Here is a 20,766-nt window from a genome sequence, read left to right as displayed (position 1 = left end):
AGTAAGCAATAAGAATACTAAACAATGTGAACAATATATATGTCGGATGTTCAGTTTAATAGGTATGCAGATGATTATGTTCATTATTTTTAATTGGATGGTTATTCCTTTTGATTCGGTTTACTCATGCATAGTTAATAATGGGTGGATGTTCAATTCATTAGGTGTGTGAATGATTATCCTAATAGTGGAGTATTTTTTTACTTTATTGGACCAATTTTAAAGCCCATTGTTCACAAAAATCATTGTCTAACAAAACCCTAAAACTTTTATCATTTACTTGTAATTCTAAAAATACCTTTTTACTATAAATAAAAAAGTAAATCAACTTAGGTTGGTCAAGTGGTCAGCTCACTTGTCTGCTTAAACAAGTGTCGGGGGTTCGAATCTCGCTTAGCAACCCATTGGCCAGCGACAAACCCTTAAACCTGAGTTCAAATACCTTGAAGATAATAAAAAATATTAATAGATATTAGTTTATTTACTTCGGTAATTATTACATTTATTTAATTTATAAAAATAAAAAATAAAATATTGTAGGCAACCAAAAATAAATAAAAAAGTAATTATTAATTAAGGATGTTTTGGATAGAGTAATTAAAAGAGGTATCCTAAGTTTCTAGAAAAATTTTATTATTTTGCGAAATAATTTAGTGTTCTAGTTTTAAATGAAATGTATTTAGAGTTTGTTTGGGTGAGGTGTTACAAAAAGATTTTTTTAATTTTTTAAAAAAAATAAAAATAATTTTATATTTAAATATTTCATGAAAAAATATATTTTTGTTTAACAATTATATTTAAATACAACGATATAAAAATATTTTTTATTTATTTATAATATTAAAAATATTTTTATTATTAAAATTTTGTCCAATACACTAAAAAATAAATAAAAATGACTTAATAAGTTAATAACACTCAAATAAGTTTGTAATTTTGATAAGTATAAAATAATTTTGAATTGTATCTAATTATGTAATAATATATTAACAAAAATAATTATATTATATTAATTATTTGAATAATTATTTAAAACAATACATATAATTAAACGATTATATAAAATATAATTAGACTTTTACCTTAAAACCGCCATGGACTTGAGTTGAGAACCTTGTGGCGAGTGTAGCAGGTGTGATCACTGGTGAGTACTTCATCTTGCAGAAACCCTCATCAATCATCGCTCATGTTGCGTTCATCAACTAGAACTTCTCTGCGTCTCTTTTGGCAGCAAAATCAGTTAGGTACTCTTTCCCGTCCCAAACCCTTCCTTCTTCGCACTTCCCTCTCTTATTCCACTCATATTCATGCCATCAAGGACAGAACCTATCTCATTAATTCTATTAGGAATCTCCAAAACCTTGATCCTGCTTTGCATCTTTTTCAGCAAATGCTTTCCATGAATCCTTTGCCATGTGTGAAGGACTTCAACCTTTTGTTTGGCTCTATTGTTAAGATGAAGCATTACACAGTCGCCATTTCTTTAATCAAACACGTGTTCTCCTTAGGACTCAAATCTGATACATTTACTCTCAGTATTGTTGTCAATTGTCTGTGCCGTTTGAATCACACTCCCTTTGCCTTCTCTGTGGTGGGGATGATGTTCAAAATCGGCTTGGAGCCCGATGTGGTCACATTTACCGCCATTGTTAATGGTCTTTGTATTGAAGGCAATGTGGATCTTGCTATATGGTTAGCTGACCACATGGATAACATGGGGTATCAACCCAACAGCCGCACCTTTGGAGCAATTATAAATGGATTGTGCAAGATTGGCAAAATCCCTGCTGCCATTGGCATTCTAAGGAAGGCAGAAACAAGAAAGTGCAAACCAAGTGTTGATGTTACGGGTTATAGCACAATTGTGGATAGCCTTTGCAAGGATGGGCTGGTATCTGAGGCTTTGAGTCTATTCTCCGAAATGACAACGAAAGGTCTTCAACCCGATACTATCACTTACAATAGCTTGATTCAAGGACTCTGTACTTTCAGCAGATGGCAAGAGGCTGCGTCTTTACTCAGTGAGAGGAAGCAAAAGGGAATTATGCCGGATACATATACTTTTAATATTTTAGTGGATGCTCTTTGTAAAGAGGGGAAGATTTCCAGTGCTAGAGCCATACTTGGTCAGATGGTACGAATGGGCGAGGAGCCTGATGTTGTCACCTATAACTCAATGATTGCTGGTTATTGTTTACTAAGTCAAATTGAGGAGGCCAAGAAAGTATTTGATTTGATGGTTCACAAGGGATGCCTACCAAATGTTAGGACTTATACGTCGTTAATCCACGGGTGGTGCAAGATCAAAAGGATTAACAAGGCTATTTATCTTTTGGAAGAAATGATCAATAAAGGACTAAATCTGAATGTTGTTACTTGGACTGCCCTTATTGATGGATTTTGCAGAGGGGGGAAACCGATAGCTGCTAAAGAATTGTTTTTTACAATGCACAAGTTTGGTCAACATCCTAATGTACCGACCTGTCGGATTATATTGGATGGCCTATTCAAATTCCATTTGTTTTCTGATGCAATATCATTATTTAGAGAAATAGAGAAGAATAATTTGGATCTTGATATTGAAATTTACAATGTGGTGCTCGATGGGATGTGCAATGCTGGAAAACTAAATGATGCGTGGGAACTCTTCTCTTGTCTTCCAGCAAAAGGCTTGAAACGTGATGTATATACTTATACAATAATGATCCAAGGTCTATGTAGGGAAGGACTTGTGGTTGATGCTGAAGAGTTACTAATGAATATGGAAGAGGATGGCTGCCTGCCGAATTCCTGCACATATAATGTCTTCGTCCAAGGATTACTGCGACAAAATGATGTTCCGAAATCAATAAAATGTCTTCAGATTATGAAAGACAAAGGTTTTTCCGCAGATGCTACCACTGTGAAATTGCTTATAGATTACTTCTCTGTCCACAACGGAGAGAATGCCTTTCAAGAATTTGTGCAGAAAATTACTTGAATATATCAATATAACCTATTAGTTTATTATTTCAATCGATAATTTGATGTTTTAGGCTTTTAGTTGTTACGTGCGTAGATATATTCTGTATTATTTGGTTGTTTAATTTTGAGGCTTTGGATTGGGATAAGTTTGTCTGGACTTTCTGAAGAATATGAAACTGATTCTTCCATGTTCCTCTTTGTTTGTAAATTGGCCACAGCAGAGCAAGAATGTCCTTCTTGAGAAGGTTATGCATTGTGTTATTCTAGTCTAGTTTGTTTCAAGCTTCATTGATGTGGATTTTTACGGAGCAAGGTAAAACTTATGATATGATAGTTTGTGAGCATTGAATTGGATTCATTTCTTAATTTTTGGAGAAGGCTGGCCTATTCATATACCAACCAAAGCTTAATAATGTAAAATCATATATCATTCATATATACAGCAACCCATTAGTTATTGACAAATTCTTAAATGGAGTTAAACTTTGCAATAAATTAGTTTTTGTCAAATTTGCGATAAATTAGTTCTTATCTTATCAAGTTGAAAGATACCGTAGGAAAAAAAAAAGGTGATTTCTGACATGCCAAAAATATATAGACTATTTCTGAATTGGTTCCAAGAGTTAAAGATCTAATTACTGAAAATAGAAATTGGAATCAGAATCTCATTCAAGAATTATTTTTTCAAGACGTTGCAGACAGGATTTTATCCAAGCAATATGATACAGATTGGCTATTTATTTTACCATCCGCCTCTAGAGCTTTGCCCGAATTATATGCTGCAGAAAAAGCTGTGGATTGATCTATGGAAGTTGAAGTTGCCTCACAAAATTAAGCTATTTATCTGGAAAGCTCTCCATGGTTGACTTCTGGTGCTTGCTCAGATTCACCACCGCATCCCATATATATCACCAATATGCCCCTGCTGTCATAAAGTAACAGAAACAATCACTCATTGTTTGATTGATTGCTCTAGAATTAAAGAAGTATGGTCTCATAGTTATGTTTGTGACTGTCTTTCTCCTCAGAACCCTAACAACTTTTGGACATGGTAGACTGCATCAAAAGAGATGTTTAACCCGTTGAAAAATGATGACCGTAATCGTCAATTGCTTGCCATCATTTGTCGAAACTGCTAAAAAGCTCGCAACCAGTTAATTTTTGAAGATTCTACTAGCAAGTTCTGTCAAGTTGCTCCGTGAAATCCAAAACACTCTCCATTTAGATTGTCATCTCTATTAGACAAATTATTAGTTTCATTCAATTTGATTTATCATTTTTTTTCTTTAAGATTTTTCTTCGTTTTTCGACCATGCACCATTGGATGAATACCTTAGTATATTATTTTAAGAAATCCCCATATTTTATTATGCTCTCCTACTTAAATACCTTTATATTTCATTTTTCAATAATGAATGAAATATAACTTACTATGATACTATCTTTGAAAAAAAAAAGACACAAGTATTGGCTATGAGCTTCAACTGCACATGGATTTATGCCTTAAAAGAACTAGATAATTACATAAAATGTTTTACACTCCCCATACAAATCGCCATGAACTTCACAAGTAATCACAACATTGTGGCGAGCGTAGTTGGTGTGCTCACTGGCGACTGCTTCATCTCCCAGAAACCCTCATCACTATTCACTCCTCGCTCATGTTGCGTTCATCAACCACAACTTCTCTGCGTTTCTTTCGGCAGCAATCTCAATCTCAATTTGGTACTCTTTCTCATCCCAAACCCTTCCTTTTTCCCACTGATATTGATGCCATCAAGGACAGACCCCTTCTCGTAGATTCTATTAGGAATCTCCAAAACCTTGATTCTGCTTTGCATCTCTTTGACAAAATGGTTTCCATGAATCCTTTGCCATGCGTGAATGACTTTAACTTTTTGTTTAGCTCTATTGTTAAGATGAAGCATTACACAGCTGCCATTTCGTTAATCAAACACTTGTTCTCCTTACGACTCAAATCTGATATCTATACACTCAATATTGTCGTCAATTGTCTGTGCCGTTTGAACCACACTCCCTTTGCCTTCTCTGTCGTGGGGATGATGTTCAAAATCGGCTTGGAGCCCGATGTGGTCACATTTAACACCATTGTTAATGGTCTTTGTATTGAAGGCAATGTGGATTATGCTATTTGGTTTCTTGACCACATGGATTACTTGGGATATCAACCCGACTCCCACACGTTTGGAACAATTATAAATGGATTGTGCAAGATCGGCAACACCCCTGCTGCCATTGCCATTCTAAGGAAGACGGAAACAAGAAACCGCAAACCAAGTGTTGATGTTGCAAGTTATAGCACAATTGTGGATAGTCTTTGCAAGGATGGGCTGGTTTCTGAGGCTTTGAGTCTATTCTCCGAAATGACAACGAAAGGTTTACAACCCGATACTATCACTTACAATTGCTTGATTCAAGGACTGTGTACTTTCAACAGATGGCAAGAGGCTGTGTCCTTACTGAGCGAGAGGAAACAAAAGGGAATTATGCCGGATATGCGTACTTTTAATATTTTAGTGGATGCTCTTTGTAAGGAGGGAAAGATTTCAAGTGCTAGAGCCATACTTGGTCAAATGGTTCGAATGGGAAAGGAGCCTACTGTTGTTACCTATAACTCAATGATTGCTGGTTGTTGTTTCCTAAGTCAAATGGAGGAGGCCATGAAAGTATTTGATTTCATGGTTCACAAGGGATGCCTACCAGACGTTACGACTTATGCGTCATTAATTCACGGGTGGTGCAAGATCAAAAGGATTGATTGGGCTATTTATCTCTTGGATGAAATGATCAATAAAGGATTAAATATGAATGATTCGACTTGGAATACTCTTATCGGTGGATTTTGCAGAGTGGGTAAACCTTTAGCTGCTAAAGAATTGTTTTTTACAATGCACAAGTTTGGTCAACAGCCTGATCTACTGACCTGTGGGATTCTATTGGATGGCCTATTCAAATGCCATTTGTCTTCTGATGCAATATCGTTATTTAGAGAAATGGAGAAGAATAATTTGGATCTTGGTATTGTAATTTATAGTGTGGTGATGAATGGGATGTGCCAAGCTGGAAAACTAAATGATGCACGTGAACTCTTCTCCTGTCTGCCAGCAAAAGGCTTGAAGCCTGATGTATATACTTATACAATAATGATCCAAGGCCTTTGTAGGGAAGGACTTTTGGTTAATGCTGAAGAGTTACTGATCAATATGGAAGAGGATGGCTGCCTGCCAAATTCCTGCACATATAATGTCTTCGTCCGTGGATTACTGCGACAAAATGATGTTCCGAAGTCAATAAAATATCTTCAGATTATGAAAGACAAAGGTTTTTCTGCAGATGCCACCACTGTGAAATTGCTTATAGGTCACTGCTCTGTCCACAATGCTTTTCAAGAATTTGTGCAGAAGATTATTTGAATATATAAATATAACCTATTAGTTCATTATTTGAATCGAGGATTTGATGTTTTAGATGTTGCATAACATATTCTGTATTACTTGGTTGTTTAATTTTGAGGCTTTAGATTGGGATAAGTTTGTCTGGACTTTCTGAACAATATGAAACTGATACTTCCATGTTCCTCTTTGTTTGCAAATTGGCTACAGCATAGTAAGAATCTCTTTCTTGAGAAGGTTATGCATTGTGTTATTCTAGTCTAGTTTGTTTTATGCTTCATTCATGTGGGTTTTTACGGAGCAAGGTAAAACTTATGATAGTTTGTGAGCATTGAATTGGATTCGTTTCTTAATTCTTGTTGTGTGTTTTATAGAATATCCAGATATGGGCTATTCTACGTGTACACCAAAATCAGCCACCAAAGTTAACCACCAGTATAAAATACATGTTAGAATACAAATACATATTGAAAATAAATAAGCCACACATGTATTTATACACAAATACATTGGTGGCTGATTTTGGTATACAAATAGTATTTTTGTCTTATATTTAACTGTGTTTGTATAATATTCTAGAGTGTTTGTCCTATCCGATTGGGAGATATTGTAAAAAATATTTTTCTCGTAAAAAAAATCTATATTATCAAGATATAATTGTAATTGAAAATATGAGATGTCTTGGTCTCACTTGTAATTGTGTATAACTCGAATTAGATTGGTCAGATGCGAGGGGTCAAACTAAATGTTATTTTTTTTAATTATTTAATAAAAACTTTAAAAGTTAATGTGAAATATATTTTTGTTAAATTTTGTCTGTTGTTTTTAATTAATTTTTTGATTGAAATTACGTTAAAAAAATTCTAATTGTGTTTTTAGCTTAATATACAATATAATATCTTAATATTATCAAATCTTTAATCAATAAATATATTTATATGATTTAAAAAAGGCTTTTGAGCATAGAAGGTTGAAACTCAGTTCTTTTGGGATAAAATATTTGGCCAAGCTCAATCAGGCATAATAATTATTTAGTTGCATCTGCCATCGGAAAGGTAAACGTTACTTGGTACTTTGTAATTTATCCTCAGTAAGAATAAATCTTATTTGCAACGTTTTTTTTAATTGTTATTCTTATTAGATACCTTAAAATTTGGAGCAGCCAAGCAGGAAGGAAGCTAAGAATGGAAAGGGTAAGGTTTAACTTTTTTAGTACTTAGTTTGGATGAATTTTTCTATAAAAATTAAAATTCTTATTTATTTTCAAATTTTTATATTATAAGAAATCCTCCTTTCTCTGTCCCCACAAAAGATAAGAAGTTTTAGTTTCTCAAATATAATGTTTGTATACTAGTAGTTTTGTAATTTTGTTTTGTTTTTAGTACAAAATAATCTTCCAAATAAACAAACATAACGTTCTAAAAAATATGTTTCTATTGAAATAAAAAAAATAATAACTTAATGACGCCCCAATGATGATTGATTTAAAGGCACATACCTTTTTAATCATTGGCCTATAATCTAAATATCATGCAATGTTTTACATTCCCATTCCCATTGGTTTGTAGCCATCAAATGAGACACTACAACTCTACAATAATCTCACTTTTAAGAATCCAAGTCCACTTGAATATCTCCCTATTGCCATCTCAAATCCAAAGTCCACGCCAACGAGTCTTGGCTCTAGTGGTATTTCTCCCCCCGTTTTCATTTCAAGGTCTAGGGTTCAAACTCTAGAGAATGCAATTGAAAAAAAAATGTGATAAAATATGTAAGAAGTAATAAAATATGTGAGAAGTGTGTAAATATATTGTGTATATTAGGGATTGTCCAATCCATTGGGGTACCTAAAATTGAGAGTTATTTAATCCACCGACCAAAAAAAAAAATCCAAAGTCCCCCAATATTATTGTGTGCTATATTAGTCAAGTCAACTATTTCACATAGCACATATTAATATTCCAGCTTGTTTTCATATTTTTAATAATTCTACTATAATAATATCTTGGATCAAGTTTTTAGTAGTGAGATTGACCCCTAATTTATATATATTTATTAACTATTATATTTTTTTAAAAAGATTAGAAAGCAAAACATCATTAAAAGAATGGACATATACAAGTTAAAGTGTTAAACAGTATATTAGACTACTGATTGGAATAAAACGAAATGAACACAACTATTGGCATATTGGCATTGCTATAAGAATTGGATTGAATTTATTGGTTCAATTCGGTTAATCAAAAATTGGTATTGAATTAATTCGGTTCAAGATAAAAATAGTTTGGCAGTAAATTGGTCTAAAATAAAAAAGAAATAATAAAAGATTGATTAATTGATTAAATCGGTTTATTTTTAACGATTAATCAATTTAAAATAATAAATAAAAATATATATTTATTATAAATATATTATTTTATTATATTCGATTGAATTGAACCTTCAATTCTACCAGTTTTATAACCTGTTCGCTAATTAATTTTCATATGGAGGTGACGTTAGGGCAACATAGCGTTATGGGAAGGCTTTACCTGCAGTGTGGGATCAGAGACGAACGAAATCGGACCGTGCGTGTTGGGGGGAGCTAATCGCACGGTCCGTCTTGCAAAGACAACATGGAGGGTCCGAGTTGTGAAGGGGTTTCCACGCGTCACAGCTCCCTTGCTCCCTAGAACGGTGCCCCCTCAAGCAGCAATGAAGTATTTACTTCCCACACCTACCTCCGAAAGTCCCTCAAACCATCGTTTTCATTTATTCCCACCCACCCAGCAGCTACATTCTTTCTTCTTCTTCATCCTTCAACAACACACACACAACCTCTTCATACAAAACAGATCAAAATGCCTAAGAAAAAAAAATATAAAGATGTTAATCGTCCTGAGTATCATATTGTAAATTATCTCAGCTATGATGATTATGTAAGTATATTTATTAATTTTTTTTAATATTTCAAAATCAGTATTAATGTTGTTAAAAAGTTAATTATAGTTATTGTTTGAGGTAGTTTAGGAGATATATAACAACTTCAGTATTATTATTATTCTTAATGTTATCATCGTTATTGATTTTATTATTTAAAATTATAATTACAGTTGTTAGACTTTTAGTTATAGTTAGTTGTTGTTGCGGCATACGTGGTGTAGTAGTCTTAGCGTTTTAGCTTATTATTATTATTATTATTATTTAAAAATTTATTGATTATTACTAGAAATTTAATTAAGATTGTTGTTGTTAGTAGTTCAAGTTAAGAGGGTGACATTATTATTTAAAAATAAATATACTGAATATTTCGAGTATATATATATATATATATATAAAAGTGACATTATTATTATTATTATTATTATTATTATTATTATTATTATTATTATTATTATTATTATTATATGTAAATATGGTTGGAGAATATTTTAATCAATCATAATATTTGAGTTAGAGCAATTATAGATTAATAAAAAATAATATATGTATAGAAATTTTTGTAATAATTATAGAAATTATAATTAATTATTTAACGTTCATAATTAATTTTAGAAGTTATAACAGTATAAGTGATAGAAATTTTTGGTAACAGTAAAGAAAGAAAGATTAAGGGTGGCGATTAATGTAGAGGATTTTTTATTAAGAATTAGAGTTTGTAAAATATAACAAAAATTTGTTAGCTTTTGGATAAGGTAATCAATTAAATTTAGGAGTTAAAATATTATTACTTAGTAGATTGGATTTGGTAAAATTGTTATTCGTTAATTAAATTCAGTAACTATGTATGTGGTGTGATTTAATTTAATGTTTGTTTGTGGAGTTATTGGTGATAAATGATTAATAATGATAGGTAATTAGTTGATAAGTTAGGGTACAATGACTACATTTCGTAATTAACAAAAAATTTAGCATGATTTTATTTAATTAGTTGCTCTTTTTAGAAAATTATGATTTTTTTGTAGTAGTATTTGTAATTGTTAATAATTTGACTAGTACTTTATGTTTTTGTAGAGTTCACGAATGTTGACCTGTGATCATCCTGTGCCCCCGAATCGGTATGATGATAGAGTGGAGGCGCATCTACAGTTTACTGGTTTTTATCATGCGTCCCAGATTGGAATAGTCCAATGTCAGAAGGCGCTTGTGAATGCTTTAGTGGAAAGGTGGCATCCAGATACACATACCTTCCACCTTTCTGTTGGTGAATGTGCTGTGACGCTAGAGGATGTGGCCTTAATTCTCGGTCTTCCCACGGACGGTTTTCCAGTCACAGGGATGACTATTAGTAGTTTTGAAGCCTTAGAGGCGGAGTGTCTGCATCAATTTGGGATTGCACCAAGAAAGTTAGACTGTAGAGGGAGCTGCATAAAACTGACATGGCTTCGTGATCTGAAAGAACGTTTACATTTGACTGATGAAAATAGTATACAGAGGTACGTGAAGTGCCATATTATGTTGTTGATCGGTACCATATTGTTTGGAGACAAGTCTGGGGCATCTGTGCACTGGAAATTTCTGCCATTGCTAAGTGATTTTGGCAGTATCGGGCAATACAGTTGGGGTTCGGCATGCCTAGCCCACCTTTACAGGGCATTATGCAAGGCATCTCGTTATGACTATAAGGAGATCGATGGTCCACCCACACTGTTGCTCGTTTGGGCTTTTATCCGACTGCCATATCTAGCACCAATTCCGAGGGAACCCCGTAGTTTTTCCCTTGCAAATAGGTAGCATTATCTTACGTTGACTATGTATCTGACACTTGCTCACTTCAGGTAGGCATTCGATGATCTTCAGGAAGGACAGGTATATTTTCGGGTCAGAAGTATCTGATTTTGGTTTAATGTTATTGTTAATTGGATTGTAATCATGAGTCTCGTTAATTTTCACCAATTTGTTATGCGTGTCCATCTCATTCAAGAAGCGGGTCATCCTGGGGCGACCTTTGGCCACGCGTCTTAGGAATGGATTGGGTATGATCGCGGTCCGGTGTAAGCAGGCCATGTAGAAGGATTTCCCAGTGGCCTAAACCTAACTCGATAAACCTGACGAACCTAGTCCATCTTATACACATCATGCACATACAGTTGCCAGTCCAGTCGTTGATTTGCACAACATGCAAACACATGCCGACACGGGATCCGATCCACCTGAAACTCACCACAGTCACATTTATGCCGACGTAGGTCGACAGCATACTCCAGTCCACTAGGCATCTCACGCACTTCAAATACCTCATTCTGCCTGTCGAAGCAGTTAATCTGGATATTTTCTGATGCAAGTTAGTTTGCATGCAATTTCGTGGTCACAAGCTCCAAAAATACATGGCCAGCATTAATCCTTGCCTCCGCCTCGGCTCGTTTTCTGGTGAATAGCTCGTTAAGCCTATAGAATGTTGCTTTGACAAGTGCAGTGATTGGGAGGTTGCGTGCACCCTTCAGGACAGAGTTAATGCATTCGACTAGGTTTGTCGTCATGTGACCCCATCGGTAACCACCATCAAATGTCAATGCATACTGTTCACGGGGGGATTCGGTTTAACCAGTTAGTGTAAGCCTCACCCCGTTCTCGTAAACGCTGGTAACGCACTTCGTACTCACGCACCGTCCGCGAATATCCTGCAGAATAACAAAAAAAATATATAAAAAGGGGATTTACATATACTAAATGAATGACACGCTATTAATAACAAACTTCCAATTACTCAATATTACCTATATTAATGACAAGTTTTTGCAGGTACGGTGCCTTGAATTTTCTCAGGAAGTTCGACTCAATATGCCTGATGCAGAACATGTGAAAAGCTCTAAGAGGCGACCAAGCTCCATTACTCCGCTCCACGACTGCATTGATGGATTCGTGTCGATCGGATATCAGTCCCACACCATCCCGAGTCACAACATGTTGTCGCAGGTTACTGAGAAAGAAGTGCCACGCATCAGATGTTTCTCCTTCCACAATAGCAAATGCAATTGGGACGATGTTGTTGTTGCCATCCTATAAAACTGCCACTAACAGACAACCCTTATACTTTCCGTACAAGCACTTGCACAATTGGCTTACAATGCCTGAATGCTCTAATGCAGGGGTAATAACTCCAAAAGACTCGATGCAATACCCGAATATCACTGACCAAGTCATCGCCTTGATATGCAGGCATAGTCTCAAAATGGACGATAGCTGATGGCTCCTTATGACACATGGCCTCAAACCATATAGGCAACGCTTCGTACGATGCTTCCCAACCTCCAAATATTTTTTCTACTGCCTTTTGCTTAGCCAACCATGCTTTCTGATAACTGACGGTGTAGTTGAACTTTGCTTGCACGTCTGCAATAACTGATTTTACCTTTAACGAGGGGTCAGCCTCAACCAATGGCTTTATTGCTTCTGCAATTGTGTTTGAATCGAGCTTGGAATGATCCTGAGAAATGGTAGATCTGGTACAAGTGTGACTACCATTATACCTCCGTACCACCCAACAATGCTTCCTGCTGATCATGCTAACCCTGATAAGCCAATCACACCCAGACCCATACTGTGTACACTTCGCATAAAATGTCAACGGCTCCGACTCATACACCCGCTAGTCTACACTTCTTCGAATGCTATACTCTTTCATCGCCCTAATAACAGATTCCCTGGAACTGAATTCCATCCCGACAACAAATTCACCATCTGCGACAATAGAAATTTCTGGCGGGACGAAAACCATATAAAAAAAATTATTACACGGATATTTAATAACCAAATTTAAAGGTACATCAACATTCACTGCATCAATTATGATATACATAAACTTTATATCAGCTTTTATCTCATTCTAAACAAAATAAAAATCTAAACACATAATTACCTAAATAATTAACTACATACTAATTTATATTTAACTAAACCAATAACTAATTAAATAAAACTATTATCTTAAACTTACCTAAATAATAACAAATACGTACCTACACTCATATATTCCGGAAACTCTGGAACATGCATGGCCTCCAAATCCAACACTCGCATGAAAGATGGCTCCTCAAACGGCACTTCGTTCATGAGTGCATTTGCCACGTCTGTAACATCTGGGGCCACAGTGCCATCACCTTGCTCTTCATCCCCGTCTGGACTGACAACTTCGTAATTGCTTTCAAACTCTTCTTCACTGTCACTATTGTAATCTTCTCGTACAATATTTCGGTCGGCCTCAGATTGTTCAAATTCAATGTACAACTCGATGAACGAGATTCGGGCACGACTTTCAAAATACATTGAAAACATCTCTTGCAAACTCGCTTCGTCCGTTACATATTTGGATTCAAATTGGACGAATCCACCAAACACCGGTATGGGATATCTGTATAAAATGCAAGATATTTTTCTCGACATCTCAGAATCAATCTTCTCACAGATCACACCTTTGAGCTCTTCAAATGAGATTGTGAAGGGAATAACAACATCTAACGGATTTTCACAAATAAATTTCACTCCTTCAGAAGTTTGTAACAAAATCTGACCAAAGTAATACACTTTTAAAAGAACTCTATCATCCATCTCTCTCACTTACCTAAATAAGAATAGAAATTTTAAAACCAAAATTTTTTACTTCATTGAAACTAAGAAGGACACAGGTAGAAGAGAGGAGAAGAAGTGCTCGAGCAAGAAGAAGAACCAGATCTAAAATCTTCTTCACGACACACACCCTTTTGTACATATATATATGCACCCATAACTCGGACCCACCAGTTACTTGCTTCTGATTCAAAAAACTATAACACTCAAATCGGACCATGCGACTTCTTTTTGGAATTTTTAATCAAAATTTAAACAAACACCCAACTCGTACCATGCGTTTAGTGGCTTCTGATTCAAAAAAAACCTATGAAACCCAAAACGGACCATGAGACTTGTCAATGGAATTTTTAATCAATTTTTAAACAATCACAACACGGAGGGTCCGATTAGGGTGCTGCTGCATTTTCAAATTTTCTCTCCATTGAAATCGGACCATCCGATTTTGTCACCATATTTTCGTTGCAAATTACTCGCACGGTCCGAGTTCTCCAACTTGCTACTGAGCAAAAAGCTGCCCTACACAATGGTCTAGCTCCCATGTGTCCCATAACCATGCCCAACACAACCCTGATCTCCATAACTAAAAAAATGAGCCTTCGGTTTTCATATCCTTGATTAATAGAACTGTGGTGACCTCTACAAAAGCTGTGACTTTTGAAACACCAACTTGTGGATACATTCACATGCATAATTCCAACTTCTTGTTGGTTATAAAAAGGACTACAAACTACAACTAAATTAACCAAACTACTAGTACATAGGAAGGTTCACCAAACAACTTTAGAACTGAGAAATCAATGGCCCAACATAGAAGTGGGGATAGGATGGTGATGGAGAATGGTCTTGACTCTCTTGATCATTATGAACATGATCATGATCATGCAGATGATGGTACCATAGAGCATGAATCAAGACAAAATGGTACCATAGAACTGAGGGAAGAAGAGGTTTCAGTGGAAAAGGTGTTTCAATACAAGCTGGTTCCATCATGGAGGAACCAACTAACTTTGAGAGCTTTTACAGTGAGCCTTGCACTCAGCATACTTTTCACCTTCATAGTCATGAAGCTCAACCTCACAGTTGGAATCATACCTTCTCTGAATGTGTCTGCAGGGCTTCTTGGGTTCTTCTTTGTGAAGACATGGACCAAGTTCTTGGAAGGTTCTGGAATGTTGAAACAACCTTTTACAAGGCAAGAGAACACTGTCATACAAACATGTGTTGTTGCATCCTCTGGCATAGCCTTTAGTGGTATAACTTCTTTTGCTACGTCCTTTTCTAAAATCGTATACTGTCATTCATTCAAATTCATGCATCATTGAGTTAAATACTTTTATTGACGTAACAATACATGATTGGATATCTTTATAACACTTTTTAAACTTTCTAAACGGATGTCTTGAAATATGATCTGTGATTAGTCTCTAGAGTAGGATTGTTACCTTAGCATTGAAATTAAGAGTGAATACTTGTGTTTTTTTTTTGGCACTTTTTGCTCATAGAAAAGTAAAAATGAAAAAGAAAACGTATGTACTTTTCTCCTTGATTAGTATTATTCTGGCATGATGTGGAACTCTGTAGACCAAGATTGAATTTATATAAATTTCACTGAAAAATCTTCAACACTAAAGTGGACAACTAAATATGTATGTAACCAATTTTGACTAATTTTGAAGAAATTTAAGGCCAGATGATATCATGAATTCAAAGATAATGCCATTTTTGTGTCTTGAGTTTCAGTATATACCAAAACAAATTTGAGAGGTGAAAAGAAAACAGAAAAGAAAAATATTAAAGAAAAACTTGATGATTTTACTTTATAAGAGGTATATGTGAAACCATGCTGATGCTCACTATTTCATCTATCACTATTCACTAAGGTAATGTTAATCTAAGTTGGAAAATTATATCATTGTTATTTGACAAAATTGAACGTTTTGGATAACATTTTGTTATTAAGTCATAATAGGAGGCTCATGCTAACTGAAAATTCTGATTCAGATTCTGTGTTTGACTTTTATATGATCAGGAGGATTTGGGAGTTACCTATTTGGAATGAGTAAACGAGTGGCTGATCAAACATCAGATAGCAGTGACTTTAAGGACCTAAAATTAGGATGGATGATTGCTTTTCTATTTGTTGTTAGCTTTCTTGGACTCTTCTCAGTTGTACCTCTTAGAAAGGTATGACTAGTTCTTCAAACATTGATTGCATTATCCATTTCCGTTTAACTTTTTTTTAAGTACAATATATTGGAAAATGAATTGAAGCATGACTTCCAAAGAATTTCAGATCGCACGCTTTTGGTTCCAACGAATTTTTATTCTCTTGAAATTGTCGAGAATTATTCTTATAGGACAGATTGGTCCTCTCTCATTTTCAAACAAAATTTTAATACTCGTATTGAACAAATAAGTCCTTAACAAATTTTATTATAAGATAATTAGGTCCAAAAATACATTCTAAAACAAATTATATCTATTTCAAAATGATGTAGAGCCAATTTGTACGATGAGAGTAATTCTCAAGAATTTTTAAAAGATAAAAATTTGTTGGAAACTAAAATGTCTAATCTAAAATTCTTTGCGGACCAATTTGGATGTTTTTTCATTATCATATTTTACTGTTACCATTTGTTATCAACTTATCATTGTCTCAATTTTCATTTGCATGCTGCAGATTATGGTTGTTGACTTCAAATTGACATATCCAAGTGGTATTGCAACTGCTCATCTTATCAACAGTTTTCACACTCCTCAGGGAGCCAAATTAGCAAAGTATGCACTGTAGCAGACTCTCACGGCATCAAAATTTAGATATCCAAAACTAATAATTTCTTGTTTCTTTTTCTACTATTTCAGGAAGCAAGTGAAAACTTTGGGAAAATTCTTCAGTTCTAGTTTTCTATGGGGTTTCTTTCAATGGTTCTATACAGCCACTGATCAATGTGGATTTCAAGCCTTCCCTTCACTGGGGCTCAAAGCATATCAGAACAGGTACATTATGAGATATGTAAGCAGTCATTTTATCTTGAGAAGAACATGTGCATAAATCTAATACTAAGATACCTCATATATTGGAACATATTCTCAATTAGGGTTGTACTTGGTAAGCAATTTGCCCAACACGTCCACTGATCTCAAATGGCCTTTCGTATTTGCGGATTAAGCCCTTATGAACCTTGCGAAAGGCTTTGAATTATTGTGGAAGAAGTTTAATCATTATCTTGTCTCCTACTTAATAGCTTGCATGTCTCCTCTTTTTATCTGCCCATTTCTTCATCCTCTTTGTAGCTTTGTCGAGGTAAAAACGAGTGACATCTGCTTGTTCTTTCCATGACTTAATCATATGATAAGCTCCAAGGCTCTTCCCTGAGTAAGAGGAAGAAAGAGAGTGAGGTGTAAGCGGCTGTTGTCCAGTCACAATCTCGAACGGACTCTTCCCTATAGACTCACTCCTTTGCAGATTGAATTAAAACTGAGCAATATCTAGGAATTTTATCCAATCCTTGTAATTAACGCTTACGAAATGCCTCAAGTAACACTCAAGTAAGGCATTCACTCTCTCGATCTGCCCATCGGTTTGAGGATGGAAGCTTGTTGAGAAATGAAGCTCTGACCCAAGGAGTTTGAATAGCTCTGTCCATAGTCGTCCTGTGAAACGTGGATCTCGATCACTAATGATGCTTTTAGGCAATCCCCAGTACTTCACCATATTCTTGAAGAATAGTCGTGCTGTTTCTTCTGCAGTGCAGTCAGTAAGGACAAGTATAAAAGTAGCATACTTCAAAAATCGATCCACTACCACGAGAATAGATCCAAATCCCTCAAACTTCGGTAAGGCAGATATGAAATCTAGAGAGACACTTTCCTACAGTCGCTCTGATGGAGACAGAGGTTCCAACAACCCACTTGGTATTTTGTTTTCAATCTTATCTTGTTGGCACACAAGACAAGCCTTCACATAATTTTCCAATTCATCCCTCATTTGAGGCCAATAATAGGAAGATTCAATAAATGGCAAGGTCCTTTGTTGGCCTTGATGACCAACCCATTTGGCGTCGTGGCATTGCTTTACTAGCTTTCTCCTTAGATTTTTTCACTTAGGGACGTATAGTCCTCTCTCTTTGGTGTAGAGAATATCGTCTTTTAGCTAAAATCTTTTGGTCTTACCTTCTCTAGCCAACTCCACCAACTTCTTGGCTAATGGATCATGATGCAACCCTTCCTTGATGGTATGCACAATATCTCCTTCGACCATGGAAATGGCTGCCATCCTGTACGGTGCTGAGACAAGCGGTTTCGCTCCTAACTCAAATTCAATTTTGTGGTCCACCTTCCTCCTAAGTGGTAGTTGTTTTGACAACTCAGGAGGCATCACATCCTTATTTTCTTCAAGGACTTCCTTGATTTCGGGAGGAACGTCTTCTTTTTCAGATGTTGACTCCTCTTATAGTAGAGGCAAATACATCATCTTCCCCTTCTTGAAACCTTTCTTGAATTGCATGGTTGAGAGCATCGGGATTCCTCCAACTTGTGAGATTATAGGAACCATGCATGGAGACCCTCTCTCCATGACGCATACTATGTTGTACTATGGCATAGGTATTATATTTGCCTTCCTTTGCAAATCAAGCCAGATGACTACTATTTTAAAATTGTCCATGGGTGCTACTAAGAAATTCACAAGGCCCTTCCAAGATCCAAGAGTCATTTCAAACCTTTTTTCTACTCTCTTAAGGGGTTCACCCTTGGTATTCATGGGTTTGAACCAACCATTTTTTTCGGTGATCTTCATCCCAAGCCTCTTTGCTTCATCAGGTGTGATGAAGTTGTGTGTAGCACCAATATCGATCATAGCCATGACGGGTTTTTCATTGATAAAAGCTTTGACATACATCAAGCCTTTCTTTTCTGTGGTGCTTGTCTCTTTGTCCTTCACAGCATTCATGAGTTGGATATCCAACACACTCATTTACTTGAGTTTGGGCCTCTCGTTCCTCGGCGAAAGATACCAGAGTCCCTAACTTAGGACAATCCTTCATTTGGTGTGATCCCTATACGAAGCATCCTCCTTTGGGCACAAAAGCCTTCTTTTTTTTCTCGTACTCTTTCTTTGAAGAATATTTCCCTTCATTCTTGGTTAAGAAACTCTTCCCCTTGTCTTCCCCACCTTTAGTAGAACTCGGCTTGGAAGAAGACTTGGATTTAGAGTCTCTCCTATGATACTCAGTAAGTGATTCGGCCACCACGATGGCCTCATCGACATTCTTAACATTCCTTATTTGTAGTTCTTATTTTACCCAATGTTGGAATCCATAAATGAAGAAGAACAATGCATCCTCTAATACTGAGTTGGGGATTTGAAGTGTGAGAGTAGTGAACTCTTTTACATAGTCGCTAATCGTACTCTTGTGCTTCAACTCCCTCAACTTCTTCCTTACTTCATAAACCACATTCTCAGGGAAGAATTGTCTTTTCAACTCCCTTTTGAAATATTCTCATGTGGCTATGTTGCAAGTATCCTTCTCCATATCTACGCACTTTCTCCTCCACCACAAAGTAGCATTATCAGAAAAGTAGAGAACTGCAGTGCATACCTTTATTGCTTCTTCGACCACCCCTTGGCCTTTAAAGTACCTCTCCATTTGCCATAGGAAGTTCTCCACCTCTCGAGCGTCCTTCACGCCCTTGAACTCCTTTGGTTTAGGGAGATCAATCTTTGTCGTCTCCCTTATAATAGTTGGTCGAGATTTTGCCTCCTCGAACAAAACTCAAACTACCTCAAATAGCTTCAAGGAATTCTCAAGCTTCTCTTCGATTTGGAGCATACTTTCTTTGAAAGCATCTAGTTCTCGTAACACGTGAGTCTCGATGGTCTCCTTGTCATGTTCTATCCTTTGGAAGCGCTCATCCATAGAGGATAGAACATTTTCCAACATAGAAACTCTCTCTTCTAAGAAGTTAGCGTCCTTACCTCTAGGCTCACTTGAAGAACGGACTTTCTTGCCTCCCCATTGAGAAAGAATAGCGTCCCTTCCCCTTTGATACTCAACATGCTCCATGGTTACACTAGAAGCCATACCCACAAACTACTTGTGGTCCCTCTCGAACCTTGCTCTAATACCAAACTGTCACGGCCTTGGACACACTCCAACGCTACCGTGCCGACACTTGGACTTACTCAACCTCTTGAGCTAAGACCAAGTCAGCCTAACCCTCAAATACTTAGCAAGAAAGCTAAGAACACAAGAGAAAGGAAGCTTTGGTGGAAAGAGCACTTTATTACTCAAGTGTTTGTTACAAATGATTCACACACGACTCACACACCCGAAACTCTAACTCTCACCCCCTATTTATAGCCATCCACCTCCTCAATGAATGGTTAGGATTAAATCTAATCAATGGTCTAGATTAGTCATCTAGAACCTTCATTACAAATATCTATCATTCCACAACTTTCTAAACACTTATAAATTATTCCACACTACTATTCATACTTCTATATACATCCACACTCTTCTAGAATATTCCATGATCTTCCAGAGTCTTGTAGAACCTTCTAGGGTATTTTGGGACCTTCTAAGATATTCTAGGACGTTCCAAACATATCTAGAACATTCTCAAACACTTCAGAAAATTATACAAATGTCGTTAAATATAACTTTCTAAAATTTATCGTGACATATAGCTGCCATCTCTACAGCCACTTTGCCTCACATATTTCATCAACTGAAATGGTATTACATGATTGTCATCTACCTCATTGCTCCTACCTTAGCATTTTGCAATTCTTATGGCTGTACACTGACGGATTGATCCTTTTCATCCACCTATGGAA

General features: G+C 35.8%; 5 protein-coding genes across 6 annotated transcripts; 4 read left to right on the top strand and 1 right to left on the bottom strand.

Annotated features, from left to right (window-relative positions):
* Positions 1–1,097: 1,097 nt before the first annotated feature.
* On the top strand, positions 1,098–3,225 carry LOC107644604 (uncharacterized). 2 transcript variants are annotated; one of them, XM_021103078.2, is made up of 2 exons: positions 1,107–1,244; positions 1,388–3,225. In XM_021103078.2, exon 2 carries the CDS (start codon positions 1,391–1,393, stop codon positions 2,978–2,980), a length of 1,590 nt encoding a protein of 529 aa, XP_020958737.1. In that variant the 5' UTR covers positions 1,107–1,244; positions 1,388–1,390; the 3' UTR covers positions 2,981–3,225. The 2 variants fall into 2 exon arrangements, with proteins under 2 accessions (XP_016203976.1, XP_020958737.1); XM_016348490.3 differs by having other exon boundaries at positions 1,098–3,225.
* Positions 3,226–4,485: 1,260 nt separating this feature from the next.
* Positions 4,486–6,616, top strand: LOC107644605 (uncharacterized). The gene is made up of 2 exons (XM_088486190.1): positions 4,486–4,689; positions 5,098–6,616. The coding sequence occupies exons 1-2, from the start codon at positions 4,626–4,628 to the stop codon at positions 6,396–6,398; spliced, it is 1,365 nt and encodes a 454-aa protein (XP_088342316.1). The 5' UTR covers positions 4,486–4,625; the 3' UTR covers positions 6,399–6,616.
* A 2,601-nt stretch (positions 6,617–9,217) lies between these two features.
* Positions 9,218–12,543, top strand: LOC107641402 (serine/threonine-protein phosphatase 7 long form homolog). Its single transcript, XM_016344896.2, has 3 exons — positions 9,218–9,295; positions 10,371–10,738; positions 12,273–12,543. Exons 1-3 carry the CDS (start codon positions 9,218–9,220, stop codon positions 12,541–12,543), a joined length of 717 nt encoding a protein of 238 aa, XP_016200382.2.
* A 402-nt stretch (positions 12,544–12,945) lies between these two features.
* LOC148566280 (uncharacterized) lies at positions 12,946–13,904 on the bottom strand. The gene is made up of 2 exons (XM_088487488.1): positions 13,316–13,904; positions 12,946–13,133 (listed from the first exon to the last, which is right to left on the bottom strand). Exons 1-2 carry the CDS (start codon positions 13,902–13,904, stop codon positions 12,946–12,948), a joined length of 777 nt encoding a protein of 258 aa, XP_088343614.1.
* Positions 13,905–14,722: 818 nt separating this feature from the next.
* LOC148566279 (putative metal-nicotianamine transporter YSL8) lies at positions 14,723–17,063 on the top strand. Its single transcript, XM_088487487.1, has 5 exons — positions 14,723–15,176; positions 15,955–16,109; positions 16,606–16,703; positions 16,788–16,922; positions 17,024–17,063. The coding sequence occupies exons 1-5, from the start codon at positions 14,723–14,725 to the stop codon at positions 17,061–17,063; spliced, it is 882 nt and encodes a 293-aa protein (XP_088343613.1).
* Positions 17,064–20,766: the final 3,703 nt, after the last annotated feature.

This window comes from Arachis ipaensis, chromosome B5, assembly GCF_059453495.1.
Source record: "Arachis ipaensis isolate K30076 ecotype BB chromosome B5, ASM5945349v1, whole genome shotgun sequence".
Lineage (NCBI taxonomy): Eukaryota > Viridiplantae > Streptophyta > Magnoliopsida > Fabales > Fabaceae > Arachis > Arachis ipaensis.
Note: the sequence above shows the minus strand (reverse complement) of the source record. Positions and strands in the feature narration are given on the sequence as shown.

Coding starts and splice junctions, on each gene's coding strand:
- LOC107644604 (XM_016348490.3), top strand. CDS start 1,187: ATGTTGCGTTCATCAACTAGAACTTCTCTGCGTCTCTTTTGGCAGCAA.
- LOC107644605 (XM_088486190.1), top strand. CDS start 4,626: ATGTTGCGTTCATCAACCACAACTTCTCTGCGTTTCTTTCGGCAGCAA. Junction 4,690..5,097: donor GCAATCTCAATCTCAATTTG/GTACTCTTTCTC, acceptor TTTGTATTGAAG/GCAATGTGGATTATGCTATT.
- LOC107641402 (XM_016344896.2), top strand. CDS start 9,218: ATGCCTAAGAAAAAAAAATATAAAGATGTTAATCGTCCTGAGTATCAT. Junction 9,296..10,370: donor ATCTCAGCTATGATGATTAT/GTAAGTATATTT, acceptor ATGTTTTTGTAG/AGTTCACGAATGTTGACCTG. Junction 10,739..12,272: donor AGCTGCATAAAACTGACATG/GCTTCGTGATCT, acceptor ATGTTGTCGCAG/GTTACTGAGAAAGAAGTGCC.
- LOC148566280 (XM_088487488.1), bottom strand. CDS start 13,904: ATGGATGATAGAGTTCTTTTAAAAGTGTATTACTTTGGTCAGATTTTG. Junction 13,134..13,315: donor TCCGGAATATATGAGTGTAG/GTACGTATTTGT, acceptor TAATTGATGCAG/TGAATGTTGATGTACCTTTA.
- LOC148566279 (XM_088487487.1), top strand. CDS start 14,723: ATGGCCCAACATAGAAGTGGGGATAGGATGGTGATGGAGAATGGTCTT. Junction 16,110..16,605: donor CAGTTGTACCTCTTAGAAAG/GTATGACTAGTT, acceptor TGCATGCTGCAG/ATTATGGTTGTTGACTTCAA. Junction 16,704..16,787: donor CAGGGAGCCAAATTAGCAAA/GTATGCACTGTA, acceptor CTACTATTTCAG/GAAGCAAGTGAAAACTTTGG.